Below are 17,480 nucleotides of genomic sequence, written 5' to 3'. Positions count from 1 at the left end.
GCCACGGTGAATTAGATCATTATATTGGGTAATAGAATAAGAAGATCAGCAGAATCATCAACCAGCAAATGGGGTTAAATTCTCAGCCATAGGGTGATTGAATCATCAATGAAGATGTCTATATTGAATGATCAATGGAATGAAAAACAAGATATCAGATCAGACATGCAGATCTGCAATTAGTAATCAGTAGACTGATAATGAAAGAAGGGAAACAATTTAATTAGCATCACTGCTCATAAAGAGCAGATCAGTCATAAGATATAAAGCAGATCAGGCAATCATTCAAGATCAAGCATTGAAAGAGACAAGCAAGTCAATCAATCCAAACAGAATATCTGATTTCAGAAATAACCAAGGGAAAGTCAGCGGACTTTGATAGGTGCTTGGGAAAGATTTAGGTCAATCCCAAAAGGGGACATTACTTGTCATAAATTCTGTCATAAACATGTCATAACCCAATACTTGGCACCTACATATCATTGTTCCAAGGTTCTCTAAGTGGGAGGCATACCTCCACATGGGTTGGATGTGTCACACAGTCACCGCCAAGTAGGAAGCCACCTGTCCGATGGGTCCGACTAGATGACTTGACATCAGTAGGCAATAAACAAATGCAATTATCAATGTTAGGACTTGCAAAGGTTGAGACAACTTAATCCCAACATTCCAATCTACAAAATCTTGCCTCATGCTTGTCCATCTCTCTATCCATATCTCTGGTCATGTCTATTGACATTGTCCTTGCTCTTCTGTTCCAGTTTTATGTATCAATCTCTGGCACAAATGGTGCTAAACATCCACTTCCACTTGCTCTAGTCATGGGTATTTGTTGATGGTGTTTTTACACACTATGCAATACAAAATAAAATACTAAGTATTCTATCCTCTCTTGAACAAAGATTCCCAAATACTAAGCTGCATGATCAAGTGGGACGATTCCAAGGTTCTCAAATGTCAGGTCTTGATGTGCTCTTGGATAGACTTAGTCATTTGATGTGATATTGCTGGAATCACAAGGTGGACTTACGTTGAATGCTTGAATGCTTGGAATATTGCTGGAACGTGGAAATTAACTTGATTTGGAAAAAAAAGGAAAAAAAGGAAAAGGTTTAGGAAGCTAATCTAATCCTATGAATACAAGAGCAATGGACAATCTTTGATGAAATTCAACTAAGCTTTACTTCGACATGCAACAAACATCTCCACAAGGCTAGTCCAATCATCTAAGGATAGCTTTATGATTTTCAAATCATCACCACAAGCATAGACACAATCAAGTTGATGCATATCAATGAAGAAGCAATAATTGAAGTTAAGCTTGGCTAAGATGGATCTAGTTGACTACGCAAGGCACTTTACCACTGGCAAGGTGTTTGTAGTATGGATGTATGAATTTCACCATTGATCATGCACAGTCTTTCATTCATCTAAACAACATAAAACCAAATGAGAACTAGAGACCATGCAAATCGTTGAATCAACATAGGAATTTCATCTTATCTTCAATGAAGTTTACATGCTTCTTACAACAATGTCTTGGCAACAATCTTTGCCTCCTCTTCCTACTCTACTCTATTGATTATTCTCTACTCTTGAACTATTAATCTCCTACTATTAACCTTTACAAATGAAGAAGTGGAGCCTTATATAGTGCTCTTATTACAATTGAATGGCTTGGATTGATTCACAATCAATGGCCAAGATTGAAAGATAGAAACCCTAGTTAGGGTTTGTTATACCCATTGCAAAGCATTTAATGCTTGACCAATGACAAAATTACAATTTATGGGACACATGTCCTTTGAAAATTTGACCAATAGATGACAACGGTAGGTGCATCGAACTTTGTGCCCCCAAGTGGTAGTTATCTCTTTGATGGATGAGTCAGGTTCGTTGAATCTGGACGCCTTATCTTGAAATGATGTGATTGGATACATGATGATTGGGTGCCACCTCAGTTTGCTTGATCTTTGTAACTCATCATGAGTTGTGTGAATGAATGAGGCATATCTTTTCTTGATCATTTCACCCTTCATCCTCTTGTTTGGGAATTTCTCCTCAGTGCTGCATTTGATGTAGACCTTGTGATGCTTATGCTTGAACCTTCCTTCTTACCTTGAATGCATTGACCTTACTCCTTGTGTGATCTTGTATAATATTATCTTCTTCATGTGGTGGAAATATCTCATTTCTAGCCTGGGGCCTTCTTGTTCTTCCCTTGATGTGGATGACTCCTACTCTTGCCTTATAGTCTGTGATGATGATCCCATCAGGTGCCTTGTATGAGCTTGATACTTGAAGTGTTGTAATGTCCACCTTGGGCCCTGGTCTTTGCTCATGTGGTGAAATCTTGAGGTTGTATGTGAGCTGGTAAACCTTCATCTTGGAGCTGATCTTCATTTCTTGCTTTGCATGTTCATCCTCCTTGCATCAAAACTGGAAACAAACATAATTTGAATCAAAACATTGCACAGAGTACTTAATCACGCTTCCTACTAGCTTCTCTAAATCTGGAAATGAATTTTCTGATCATAGAAACATCTGATTTTGTGTCCTAGGCCTGATTTGTGTCTGATTTCTAACTTTTATATGCCTGATTTTATAAGTTTCAGGTCTGAGATAGTTCTGATCTGCATTGATTTTATGTGGCAAGGGAAGTTCATTCTCAAAGGAAGTAGCTTTCTTCCTTGCTTTCTCCTTTGCATCCTCTTCATCATTTGAGTGGGGCATTGATACTGATCGGGCCTCTAGGAGGGCAAAGGCAATGGTTTGATGCCTGGTCGTGGATCTGATTAGAATCGCTGAAAGCTGATGAATTTGTGTTTGATCAAATGAAATGATCAAACACAATATATAGTTGTTGAAGAAGAATCGCACCTTCTCATATTAGCCGACTTTGCAACCATCATTAAATGTTTTGCAACTGATCCTATAAGGCCGACTTGGATTTCCATTCAAAATTTTTAAAAAATGTTCATCATCAATTGTGGTGGGGCCTATGGGAAACATATTGATTCAAATCACACCTCTTTAGCATAAAAGTGTTGTCTTTTCATTGCCAAGAGGGGTGTCAAATCCTTATGTCGCACTTTTCCATGTGCTAGGGACGGGTTGTTGCCTTAAGTCACACTTTTCACTTGTATAAGGACGCCTTGAAACCTTAAGTCGCACATTTGCCCAGGGTAAGGACATCTTCTCATCCTTAAGTCGCTGATTTCACTAAGGTAAGGATGGATCAAAATCCTTAAGTTGCTCTTTTGCCTTGAGTAGGGACAAGTCGAATTCCTTAAGTCGCTGATCTAGCTGGGTGAGGGACATCTTCACATCCTAAAGTTGCTGATCTGACTTGGGTAGGGACAGATCAAAAACCTTAAGTCGCTGATCTGACTTGGGTAGGGACAGATCAAAAAACCTTAAGTCGCACTTTTGTGAGGACAAGGGACGGGCTGAGATGTAATCGGTCCTGGCCAAGGAAAGTTTGCCTTTCAAAAACTCTCGAGGAGATGAAATCAAAATGAACACAAAAGCCTCTTGTTTGCTAATTTCCTTGGTCATGGGACAGATTGTCCAAAAGATGCGTCCAAGCAAAGGGTGGAGTAATGAAATGCCCTAGTCATCCTTTTAAATCAAACTAAAGGTAATCGGTCTAAAGGAAAATACCCTGTGCAAACAAAATCTGCACTTGATTCATGTCAGAGAGATGCAAATAGACAACTCTCAAGTCTCTAGATGAGCTCTGAACTTCAAACTCAATCACTCAAAGGATCGGACTCAACAAACTAACCTAGCAAAACCTAAGACTACGAGCAAAAAGAGGGGTGCCCATTTGCAATGGGGCGATGTGTGAAAACGTCACAACATTATTACTTCACTTTTTTATACCTTCTAAATCTCCACAAAACTGTTTTCAACCTTCTAAACCTCCACAAAACTGTTTTCAATGAATTTGAACCCTGCTTTGATGCTATTTGATTTGTGTGCTGATGAGGATAGTCATCTGATAGTTCTTCACTTATAGATTTCTCATACTCGCACATTGAACTCTGCAAAACAAAATGCAAACTCTATGTGGGAGCATTATACATGTAGTTCATTGGAACATACATAACAACATACAAAAATACTGGAAATGACTAAAAACAATATGGAACAAGGATGAGTGAACTACCTGAGCTCCCTGATCACTCTATTTCAGTCAATTACATATGAAAGAATAAGTTTAGGAAAAGAAATGAGCTCATGGTACTTAACAACTAAGCTCTATGTCCATACCCTGCTGACAACTCCTTGAATACCCCTTTCCTTAGTTCACTGTTTCAAAAATATGAACATAACAAAAGAATCATACAAGTATCAACTTTTGTACAATGTTTTGTACTTGTTTAAATACTCTACTGAATGCTTTGAAATGGATGTTTTCCTTTGAATAGTTGTGGAGGAGTGGAAGAGATGATGTTGTCCCACAAGACAAAATGACAAAATTGTTGGTTCTTGCACACCAGAGGTTGCATAGTTGTCGGTTGCAGCCATAGTTTTAAAACTCGTGGACTCGCCACGGACTTGTGAGTCCATTGGTGGGCCGAGTCGAATCGCCAAGGACTCGTGAGCCGAGTCCAAATGAAAGTCTTGTGAGTTTTTACATGGACTCGCGTTGCCCAGCCACGATTTAAAGTGCTTTCTTTTTTCTTTTTTCACTCATTTGGCATTGTTGCTTGCTGGAAACAGGTTTGTAGGGTTTGAAGGAGGAGAGGAAACAAGATTAAACAGCCTCATTCTCTTCATCAGAATATATACATGAAATATAACATTTAAGTATCTTCTACTTCAAGCTATATTTCATGTATATATTGGTAGGATGTTTGAGATTGGTTTCAGATCTCTAGGAGTTATAATGCAAATTCTAGGTTTTATAAGATCTTTTAAATTTTCAGACCTATTCAAATTTTAGTAATCAGTAGGCTCCTATTAGCATTCTCTCGCTCTCTCTATCTCACCCACTTTATCTGCCCTGAATTTTAGACCTATCTATCTCCCTGTCACTCTTCCTCTATCACCTCTCTCTACTACTCTCTATCTCACTCTCTCCTCTCCCCCCCAAGATCTAGACCTATCTCTCTACCCCTCTCTCTCTCTCACCCTCAGACCCCAGTAAGTGGTGCTACTCTCAACCTAATTTTGGCGAGCTGGAGAAGCCACATCGGACTCCTAGAACTAGAGGATCTAGTTCTATCTCTCCCTTGGTTTTCACTAGAGCTGGGAAGAGGAAGATGTAGTCTTCTCTTTAGTTTGTTCATTGTTGTTTTTCACATTTGGACGTATCATTATATGTAATTTTGTAAACTTTTATAAACTTATGCTGCTATTATACCATTTAAAGTTTGAAACTATGAGAATGAATGATGAAATTTCAAATATTGAGTGTTTGTAGATCATATGCCATGTGTAATGTTTCAATTATGGCTCTTATGTTCTCTAAATGCATTAATTTTATGTTTTTTGTAAAGCTACGGTTTTATTTTTGCCGAGTCTTTCGTGAGTCTGAGGCCGAGTCCAATTTTTTGGTTTGCCGAGTCGGTGGCGAGTCCAAGTATTCAAACTTTGGTTGCAGCAGATTGAGGATAACATAACTGCCGGTTCCTACAGCCTGATGGTTATGTGATATCCTAAGAAGTGCACATCATATTTTGTAAAAGACAAAAAAGTCATCAAATATCTAAATTTGTTTAAACAAGGCATTTCTTACTGTATTTGTTTTCCACCAACAAGAAGAGTCCTAGGTTGTTCTATTACTAGATTTAGAAGGACGTGCTTCCAGCATTTATCAATTACATAACCATCATATTTTTTTACAAGATCCTCCACAAAAGAGTGTTTACCTAACAAAGGCACATCGTATTTTGTTGAAGACACAAAATACTTAAATGTCTAAATTTGTTTAAATATGGCATTACAGACATCAGCTGTTTTCCGACAAGAAGAAGAGCAATCGGTTGTTTTATTACTAGATTTACAAGGATTTGCTTTCCAATATTGATCAATATCACAACCTTCTCTAATACAATGTTCAAAATTTCTAACTTTGTGTTTATAAAATGAGTTTCACATTGGTTTGTAGTTCTAAAAGCACAAAGGTGCAACGTTCTATGATAGCGAGGACAATAGGATTTGTAAGATTTTTCTGCAGTAATGCAATTTTCATCCATTTATAATTGAGTTATGTGCATATAAGTAATGTGACATCCTAGTTGTAGGTATATTTAATATTTATTATTCATTCTTATTTTATCATTCAAATAACAAATGAAATGGTGTACAACCACTTTCATCTTACATTCTCTTTCTCATTTGCAGCCAGATTGCTTGGAGGATTTATCTTACACAATAATGAATGAGATGAATAGGTTGACACAAGAAGTTTCTGATGTTGATGTGATTCGAGCTCAGAATCAGGTAACTGCTAATTGAACTTTACCACCGATAGTCATTGTTCATTATGATCACAGATGAATGCAAGACCTTCTTTACAACTAGCTTTAATGGGGAAACAATTTCTTGTATGTCTTGTAATCTGTGGCTTTATAATGTATATTCAATATGAATTGTTCTCTATGCTACTTTGTAGTTTGAAGTTTGAACTTTTGAAGTTTTGGGAATTGCTGGCATATAGGATTTCATATAACGCCATAAGAAATTTTCAGCCTTGACTTCATTTTGCATACAAGTAACAAAACTGATAATCTGTTCATAACATCATGATTTTTGAATAAAGAGTGGAGTGCACAACTTGAAATTTAGTGGGTTTGGTTTCGTCTGTGGTTTTGTTGTGCTTGCCTGTATTAAATCAAGGTGAAACTTTGTTATTATGGTGGTTTTATTTTCTTTATAATTTGAAAACGATTGCCTGTCTTGAGAATGCTCTGCATGCTATTTAATAGTGAACAACAAACTGCTATTTTGACACCAAACACTTGAATATATTGTATCTGTTTTATGCAGTTGAAATCATGTATGGTACTTCACATGGATGGCACTAGTTCTGCTGCTGAAGATATTGGCCGTCAGGTAATCTCTTAATCCAATGCGTTTGATTTTGTCTCTGACTAAATTGAATCATATCTAGTCATTTCTGTGAATGGGAATTATGATTGATATTTTACCTCCAAGTATTTCGATAAATTTGTTTTAATCAGTCTTCAGACTCCTCACACATTTTACTTGTTAAGAATTTGTAGTTTGTAAGGTGGCTTCTTCATACTGATAATGTTTCTTCTTTCTTTGGCAGCTGCTTACATATGGCCGAAGAATCCCCCTTGCAGAGCTTTTTGCTCGAATAGATGCTATTGATGTTGATACTGTCAAGAGAGTAGCAAATCAGTTCATGTCTGATAGGGTAGGGATTCTCTCAAATTCTTTTACACTATCGGATTATTTGGAGCCCTTTAAACAAAGTGTGACCCTAACTTAGGGTGACTGTTGTAGAGGACACACTGAGTATTCTAGTATGTATTTGGTTTATTTTTATGGTTTATGGTACTTTCAGGGGGTTGTCAATATCTGGCTGGTAGACTATCATGCAGTGAGCTGCAAGATATGTTCTGCATTGATCTATACCAGATGCCCATATGCTTTTCCAGTTTGAAATTAGTTTTCGGCATAACTTAAATTTTGTGCAACTCTGCATTAAATGTTACATTAAGGTATTCTTGGTCTGATTGTTAGCCTGACTGTTGGCATTGTTCTGTGCATTGTGCAGGATGTTGCCATTTCAGGGATTGGTCCCATTCAACGGCTTCCTGATCTTTCTTGGTTCCGTAGTCGCACATCACTTGGCTACCAGAATTAAACCTTTCTTTAACATGGAAAATATTTGCTATTCTATTTATAAAATTCATCGGTCCAGATTTTTCCATTCTGGGCAAACAGCATTGAAGAAGTCCACAGAAATCCCAGATCTGTTTTTTCCTATGTTTCACCAAATTTCTGGGACAGGGACAACAGAGGGCAGGGGGATGGCTTTTCCAGGAGGCCATTTTTCAGGAAACAGCAATTAAGAAAATAAGGGATTTTTAAAAATATAGTAAATTTCAAATATTCATAGGATAAGACATTCATCATATACGTTGTAGAACCTTAAACATTTAAACCTCTAACATATTTCATTGCTTTCATCATCATTGTGCGTATGTATATATATACTAGTTTCAATAGTTAAATAAGTGCTAGATCTACTCAGATAACAAAGTTATTAAAACAATTTGTATATTATTCTAGAACGGATAATAAATAATAATGGAATTCAACCCACAATTGCAGATACACACGTGCTTCTAGCCTTTTGCAGATGGCTTATTCAGTCTGTATTTATTGATCTTGAATAATTACAGACAATGTAGCAAGCTACAACATATAAAACAACCATGCAATTGTCTTCAAAGTGTAAATAACAGTAAATAAGAATCATTTGACATTATGTCGAAAACTGCTATACAACTGCCCTCACAGCATCAACGACAAATCTATCGAAATAATTCACAAAGGTTGAAGCTTATTTTCTATCTTAATCAGAAATGTTTGCTTTCCAATAATTGAAGAAACGTTCCATGTTCCATCCTTCTATTTTCTACATATGTATGAATATCTTCCTATCTTCATAAGATGTAAATGCGTTATAAATTTGCAATTGAAAAGGTTAAAAGCTTAATAATTAAACAGCTCCGCATGTGCTCTTTGTTAGTCATTCACAGACTCGAGCTCCCAACATTATCTGCCACGATACAATTGATACATAATGTACATATGGAGCTTTGTCTATATAGGCAAAGGATGAAAGGTAGGATTGACAAGATCATGGTAATTGTCTTAATCCTATGACATGAAACAACTAGTGATAAGATCGCATGACTGGTATTTTGTAGAAAGAATTTTAGTTTCGTAAGTAAACCTAATATGTGAATAAGTGTGAATAGGAGTCAAACAGTTAGATAATGTTCTTTGTTTACAAAGGAGGAATTGGATAAGTAATACCTCTGTTCACACTAGCACCACCCTTTAAGTGCAACATAGGAAACAGTTAGATAATGTCCTTTGTTTACACTACAAAGGAGGAATTGGATAAGTAATACCTCTGTTCACACTAGCACTACCCTTTAAGTGCAACATAGGAAGATGTAAAGAAATACAAATGTTACAATGATGTAAAGATGGGTCTTGACTATTAGGGTAGGTTAGATTTTTCACAAATAGGGTAAAGAACCTTGTGGTAAAGGACCTCTCCAAAAGAGAGAATACAAGAAAACAATCATGTACAAGTGATGGAGTAATGATGAATAGAGGATCTAATATGACCCCACGTAAAGACTACATCCTTGACAAATATACAATTGATATCCCCCATGGGAGGGAAAGAGACTATATATCCTCCCATAATGAGGTATTACCTATGCTAATGGTGAATGTTTGAAGATGAAAAAGAATCCAATGTTTCCACACAACATACCTTCCCTTGCAAGTCTGACGGTTGATATAAAAAATACTCCAACTACAAGAAGAGAGACATGGGAAGAAGTCTCACGATGGTTCTTTTTTGAAAACTGATCAAGTGTCTCCAAGTCTGCAATATGAGATGCAAAACAAAATGTGGTATACCTGATAACTCCTCGAGTGTGTCCACGTGTTATGCGACACAACAAATCTGGTATACTCATCCCATGAAGCTAAATTTAAAAAATCTGGTATACTCATCCCATGAAGCTAAATTTAAAAGACAACTATCATCTTGTTGAACTGAAGTATTGGAAGCCATGCCGACACTGAAATATGAATTAGTAGGAGGTGGAGGAGATGGAAGCTCAACACAATTCTTAAGAATAGGAAGGTTCAAGTGACTAAATTTCTCCTTGGAAATATGATTCACATTTGATGCATGTGTGAATACTAGTCAAAGGAATTGCATCATCATTTAGAGCAAAATGTGAAAATGTATACGATCAAGATGAATGATCCACCATTCCAACAACAATGATATCTTAAATCTCCAAGACTAATGAACACAAAATTAGATGTGAACTCAATTGTTTTACTTGCTCCACTATGTGTAATCTGATAGATAGAAAGGAGATTGATTGACAAGGATGGAACACAAAGTATATAATTGAATTTGTCATCTCCTATGTCAATAGATCCTTTCCCACAAACACACAAGTTGTTAACCATCAAAATATGTGGTAAAGTGTAGGGCTCAAATGAAGAGAACATACCTTTTGATAAAGCTATATGATATGAGACTCTTGAATCAAGAAACCATCTACCTAACTCAGGACTTGTAGATACAAGAAGTGCTTTACCTCCATTAACTAAACTTGTCTCCAAATGATAATAATAGTGTAGAAGAAGATGGTGAATTGGAAGACTTTGAAGGCAATGAAATATCGTGCTCTTGAAAGAATTGCCTTATCTCTTCTAACTATTTTAAATAACAATTATGTTCACCATGCCCTTGTTTTTTTCAATATACACGTGGGATTTTCCTTAGGTTTAGTCTCTTTGATAGAGGTGGGAAGAAAATTAGATTCTATCTTAGTTTTGGATTTCTTCTTGCCTTTGCTTTTGGGTGCTTGTGCTAACAATGCTCGACTTTTGGGAAGTGCATCTAATTGGATAAGCTTTGCTTGCTCTCTAGTCAAATAGTCACAAAATGTCTCAAAAGAAGACATGCTAAATGATTCACCTAAGGCATCTATGGTGGAATAAAAAGGTGAAATAAAGATTAGAAATGGTTCTACTAGCATTTCATGCCCTCCTTGTGGTCCATCAATTATAATCGATCTAAGAGATCTTGCATGGACCACCTTACATGAGTTATGCCTCTGTTCTTTGCATTTGCTCTCTTCATTCTTGCCTTAGTCAATTACCTCAATTGAAAAAACCCAAAAATTAACTAATTGTTGAAATTTTATAATTTTGAGGTTTTGTTTATCTTCATACATGCATGCCCTCACTATTGCTATTGGCCTTAACTCCCCACCCATAACCTTAAAAAAATGTTTAAGTGTTTATTAGTGGCCTGTCTGCCATTGAGGTTCCCCCTTCTTCCATATCGTTTTTTGATCCCCTTCATCAAGCATCCTTGACGTTCAAAGTCCACCTCACAAAAATGCCAAAGTGCTCCCCTTGGTGGGCTTCAAGCCATCAACATTCTCTATACTCACGTCCATGTTCAATCATGCTTCCCTTCATCTTCTCCACCCTCAAAACCCTACCTAGCCTAAAATGCCTAAGTGTTTAATTCATCAGGCTTTGAACCATTGAGCTTCCTCCATCCCCCATCCCTTCTAGGCATGCTTCCTTTCACCTTGTCAACCATTGATTCCGAAATTCAAATCCAAGTCCTCCATCTAATAGTGTCCAAATGTTTCAATCAATTCCTAGTTCCTCTTCTTCCTCCGACCTTCAAGTTGCATGCTTTAATTGCTTTCAAAGAAACTATTGATAGTCCCAATAGTTCCCAAAACCATTAGAACCTCTGACGAAATTCTTGGCTCCTAAAGAACCCTCGACAGGAATTGAAGAAGCAACAACAAAAAGTAGTGTTCTTGAAAGTTCCCAGAACCATGGGAACCTCTAACAAGTTTCAAGTTTCCTAGTTTTGGGCCAACCTCTTAAAAAAAAAAAAATTGTCAAGAATTCCGTTGGTCCTAAACCACTACCTTAGATAGTTTCATGCTACCCTTCCGAGCCCCAACAACTAAGTGAAGAACATAGAGAGAACAAAAGAACGAAGACAGGGATGATGATTTCTGATGGAGCCATAACCTTTAATGAGGAAGAAACATCTATGAAGTGAAAGAAAGGCAATGCAAAAGTGTTTATCAGGAATTTCGATGGTTCTTAGAATCTTGGGAATCCTCAATTAGTTCCCATTCCCATCCTTCCCCAGACGAAGGTGCGGCCAAGGTGAAAAGAGAAAGATAAAGGGATGCACAACTGAGAAAGACAAGGAAAATAAGACAAAGTTTTGAGGGGATTTCATGGCGAAATGGTTTTATGGGAGTTTGGGTGATTCAGATATGTCCACATGGAGACCAAAGTTCCACAATGTTCAGATGCGGGTTGGATTCCTGCATGAGCTTGATGGAGTCCAATTCCTCGTAAGTAGTTTTGTGGTGATTCAAAGGTCTAAAGGATTTTGCAAGGAAAATAATGATGCCCGAATTTTTGCAATATCTAGACGTGGCTCGTTGCACGCCAATTTTCAATGGCGGTCGATTTCCTCCATGTTGTAATGGAGGCCAATGTTCTACAAATGTCATGATGGAGCTTGAATTTTCGACAGATCTACATAAGGGTCAGATTTCTACATAAGACCAAAAAGGATTAGAAAAGGACCAAAAAATGTTGTGGAAATTTCATGGACAATGAGATTTATCCATATTTCGACTTATTTTCCACTTTTTGATAGAAACGATAACAAAGTCACATATTTGGATGTAGGTCAAATTTCTGCAAAGGGTGGAAACGAAAGGTAAGACTCGTAGGAAACGCCATGAATGTTGCAATGACCATCCCAAATGGCCGATCTCTAAGGAGTAAGTCTAAATGCACTTCCATGAATTCTCAAAAGGAACCATACTACGTTTATGATATGCAGGTCCTTTTTTAAGGTGGAGATACTTGACCACAATATTCAACAAATTTTGAGGGGATTTTTTTTGCACTTTTGCCCTCTTTTTCATAAATGTAGGTATGTTAGGGGAGAGGACTCAGTAGTTGCGCACCCTAACTTCACACTTCTCAAAATCTTACGTGGAAATTTCAAATCACTGAATTTTTACCAGCAGCTTACTTGGCAAGTTCCCTGCTTATAACTAAGGTTTCATGGGCACATCATCAGATATGATGCCACATCAGCATGCTTTTTGCCAAGGTGTCCAAAACAGCTCCCCCAAAAAGTGAGACCAATAGGTGTGCAAAAGGGCCCCAATACTCGTGCAGCTGATGTAGCATCACATGATTGGTTACTTTTCACAATAAATGGTATATTTCATTCAATTATTGGTACTTATCACACAACTATTGGTGCAATGTTGTACAAAAGTTGGACATTAAATCAACAAGTATGGGGGTATTAAATCAACAACTTCTATCACAAGAATTGGAATGCACTCAACTACTGGGTCCTTTCCCCTAGTTATGTTTGGAGAGGATTTCCGCATCTACAAATTAGATTTGTAGGTGCAGACAAGTTGGACTTTCCAAAGGGCCATGACTAGGGTTTCTTCCTTAACATGTGCCTTATTTCTCTCCTATGATTAGTAGATAGATAAAATATTTTTTCGTGTTCATTATAAAAGGTTCTTCTTTTCTTTATCTAGTAGATACATGCATTTTTGGCATCTCTGCAACTATAAAATGGTTTGATGAGTAGGAAGAAACATTTCTAATATTTGTGCATCACTATCCTTTCATCTTCATATTTTTCTCTTTCCTTTTCCCTTTGCAAGTTGATATAATAGGGTTAGGGGTAATCCCAGAATAATGGGTTACAAACTTGGGACATCACATTTTGAACTCGGATGAAGGTCATAAGTTAAAGACCTTTGCTCAAGGGTTTTTCTTCAAATGAAGGCACCTCTCATAAAGTACCTCCATTCAAAGATAATTTCCAAAAATGGAAAAAAGGGGCCTTCGCTCGAAGGTTCCGTTTCATTTTTATTCCTTTTGTGGAAACTGTCAAAAAAAGAATAAAAAGGGATCTTCAAACGAAGATCTCTTTTTCTCCTTTTTTTGTAAATTACCTTCGTTCAAAGGTTGTTTTAAAATGTTTTTGTGAGCATGCAATACCTTCAAATGAAGTCCTTGGCTATGCCTCCTTTCCATCCCTCTTCAAATTTTCTTAGAAATTTGACAGTCAAAGATTGGGTTGGACGTACCAATGGAATGATCTTGACAAACCAATTTGCATGATTGTCGCCCTCGAAATGAGCTTTCCAACAAGTATAATATTAATGTATTATAAATTTATTTTTCATATTTTATTGAAAATAGGGTTTTCACTGAACAACTTTTCTAAACATGTGGAAAATAGTATAGTAGTGAAAAAATTTCTGAAAAATATCCATGCACTAGATATTGATGTCGTTGTTTCAACAAAAAATAATGAATTTTGATACATGCAAAAGAAGTTATGCATGTTGTCATACACCTGTATCTAAATTATAATTGGTTTATCTTCATTTAAAAAATATGCAACAAAACATTATGAAAAATAATGCAAGCATTAAATATTGGTATTATAAATCTATATTTAAAAAAATTAGATTTTTATCTTTTGTATAAAATAAGTTATACAAGATGTTAAAAATGTCACTATTTAAACATGTCATTTACTATAGAAAAACAAGCTATTAAGAAAAATGTAAAAAAAAATTATAATCTAATTCAGTTTAAAAAAAATACATTTAGAATCTACAAACAAAATTTCACAAATCACTAGTTCACATCACCTTGAAATTCCTAATGGTGTAATTGTTATTTTTGAAGTAAATATCCAAGATCTTCAATATCAACACCAAATAACCTCCACATTACAAGATAGAAGCAACAAAAAAAGATGCCATTCCACCAAATTAAGAATAAAATATTATATGATGACGACATGATTGATACATGAGATAATGTTACAATTTACAAACACCTTGATTATATAGGTAAGGTGTGATAAGGTATGACAACAACCCTTGATACAAACATTAAATGCATGATGCAAATATTAAATGCTTAGGTAACTAAAAGTAAATGAGTTGAACATGGCCCTATTATAACTAACTTCTAAAATGCCATCGAGGATTAAGTAAACTTAAGTCATATGAATAGGTTCTCACTAATGCCTAGTTAGAAAATAAGCTCATTCACACTAACACCCCCTTAAGTGCAACTTAGGGAGATGAAATTATTATGCAAATGATGCAAAAAGATGCAAGATGCAATTTCTCATAAATAGAGAAAGAGTAAAAACACTATAGTAGAAAAATCCTCTCCAAAAGAGAGAAATTAAAGGAACAAGAAGCCTCCAAAACAATGTCCCCAAAACAAGAGGAGAATGAAGAACATAACTAAAGCATGAAGAAGTTGTAGACAACTATCAAACGATGACAGATATAGTGCTATATCTAAAGAACCTCCTCTGAAAACAAGATGATGATCATGATAAAAGAAGACAACAATCTGCATGAGTGCCCCTAATCACACTACTTGAACAATGATCAGATGGCAACAACGACAATATCTGTCAATCAGAAATACAAATGGCACATGAATCTACATTAGTGATTTCATCATCATTACTCAACCAATGCAAGTTGAAAATACATGTGTAATAATTTAAAGAACCAAGATCAATTGTTTATAGAAGGTTGCCTCTGCAAAATAGGAATGTAAGAGTGTATCATAACTCACTGCAAGTGAAACCAAGGAAGCATTCACATGAATAGTATAATTACCCCATAATGTTGACTAGGGAGAGGCATGACAAGTCCATTAAACCTATGTGACACCAAGTAATGCATTAAAGAGAAGATACAACATTTGAAGTGACCAAGAAAGCACTTGCAACTAAAAAAAGGGTGTGCAGAAATAGGGCACACACACATGAGGCAAGAATTACTGAGATCCTTGTTGTCATGGATGGATGATCACTTGACAACTTAGCTATGATTGACAAATAACAAAGACACCACACAAAACCCCATGACACTTTATAATACAGTGCAAGTACAATAATATGGCACAAAAAATTATGCATAATCCTCCAAAATACATGTACAAGTGTGGCACGCTATATTAAGTATGCTTCTCTGTGATTTAGATAACCATTTTAATTTGAATGATAAAAAAAATTAAAATCAAAATTATTATGTAATTATCAATTGCATTCAAATATATATTGAATGCTAACGAATTGAGAATATAGACAATTGGATTCAACTTTCTTGAAAAAATGAGCTTTTTGTAAGATCAAAATCTTATAAAGATATTTTTGTGGTTTAGTGAGAGATTTTTTTAGTATAATTTTGTAATTAATATATAAGTAGTACTAAAATATATTAATGCAATATTTGTAAATTTATTTATTTGTGATTATTAATTTACACTAAATATATTTTAATTAATTTTTAATTATATTTAAAAATTATAAATAATTTAAATATTTTATTTTGTGTATAAAGATTAGGGTTCTAGATAATTGAATAAGTTTTCTAAATTTTTTAAATTTGGGATAGTTAATAACTTATTTTGTAATTTAATTGTCTAAAGAATGGTCTATAATATGTAAGATGACGACTATAGAAATGTTCAATCAAATTATTGTGAAATATTTTTTTTTAAAATAAACTAAAAAGTTTACATTATATGTTCTAATTTTATATGCAAGTTACAATGTATATAAGTAGAAAATACTCACACAAAATTCTGTACATTTTAGATGACTTAGTACCTATTATCTCTTTGTGAGGGACAAGTTCACTCTTCATGATGAAGTATATAAAGCTTAACAAGATTTTCTTAAAGCACCATAATGCTATTCTCTCCCAAATTAGATCCAAAGAAGAAGAAGAAGAAGCAGTTTTGATGTATAATAAACTTTCCCTTTTTTACTTTATAAAGATTTGAAATCATTGGTAGTGTGCTGGATTTGTAAAAGATTTGTAATGTTATCGATATTTTTATTAAAATATTTAGACTAAGTTAAGCTAGTAATTTTAGCATTTTTTAATTTCATATTATGATGTCAACTTTCTTGCATAGAAATTGTAATATTTGGCTAAAGCATCTGGAAAGCCTTATAAATGAATACATGTCACTTTTGGTTTGAATTAAATGAATGTGTTACACACCAACTACTAACTCCATTAGTTTAAGGATATAATTTTGTGAGTAAATAACATAGTCTATCATGTATTGGTCATTGTAGGTTGTGTAGTAATGTTGTGAGACCATTGCATATAACCATGTTATACAAATAAATAGCCTTAATAATCGTATCTTGTAGTGTGGAATATCCCCATTACAATCTTGTAAAAACCTTTTGCAAAGATAATCTTTCTCTTCATCTAACCATGATGGATTACTTTGATCTTTTACTCACTTTTCAATTATGGCCTTTGATGATTTGCTATCCTTAAATTAAAGTTTCCTATTATTAAAATTTTCCTCATTGTTCTAATATTTGAAATGCCATTTTTGAGTATTGCATAAGGGTCTTCACTGTTTCCATGTCTGAAAAATGTGTTGAATATTGATTAGAGAAAAAGACGATCACAAACCTATCTAATGAAAACATACAAACATGTGCAATGAAAATAATAAATCTTAATGGAAATGGAAGAAATTAAACTAAATTAAGAAACTCCCTATTCCAGATTTTGCTTCCATTGTTCTTCTCCAAGTCAGTTTTTGATGGCTCTCAGGTATTACACTGG

The 17,480-nt window shown here is 35.2% G+C and overlaps 1 protein-coding gene across 1 annotated transcript in view; it reads left to right on the top strand.

Annotated features, from left to right (window-relative positions):
* Positions 1–8,174, top strand: part of LOC131026839 (probable mitochondrial-processing peptidase subunit beta, mitochondrial) — a 58,752-nt gene extending 50,578 nt beyond the window's left edge. Inside the window, exons 6-9 of the mRNA XM_057956829.2 lie at positions 6,355–6,453; positions 7,000–7,065; positions 7,286–7,393; positions 7,757–8,174. Of these exons, the coding sequence (XP_057812812.1) occupies positions 6,355–6,453; positions 7,000–7,065; positions 7,286–7,393; positions 7,757–7,846 (363 nt within the window). The 3' untranslated portion in view covers positions 7,847–8,174. The remainder of the gene's footprint in view (positions 1–6,354; positions 6,454–6,999; positions 7,066–7,285; positions 7,394–7,756) is intronic.
* The last annotated feature ends 9,306 nt before the right edge of the window (positions 8,175–17,480 follow it).

The sequence above is a fragment of the Cryptomeria japonica genome, chromosome 1 (genome assembly GCF_030272615.1).
Source record: "Cryptomeria japonica chromosome 1, Sugi_1.0, whole genome shotgun sequence".
Taxonomy (NCBI): domain Eukaryota; kingdom Viridiplantae; phylum Streptophyta; class Pinopsida; order Cupressales; family Cupressaceae; genus Cryptomeria; species Cryptomeria japonica.
Note: the sequence above shows the minus strand (reverse complement) of the source record. Positions and strands in the feature narration are given on the sequence as shown.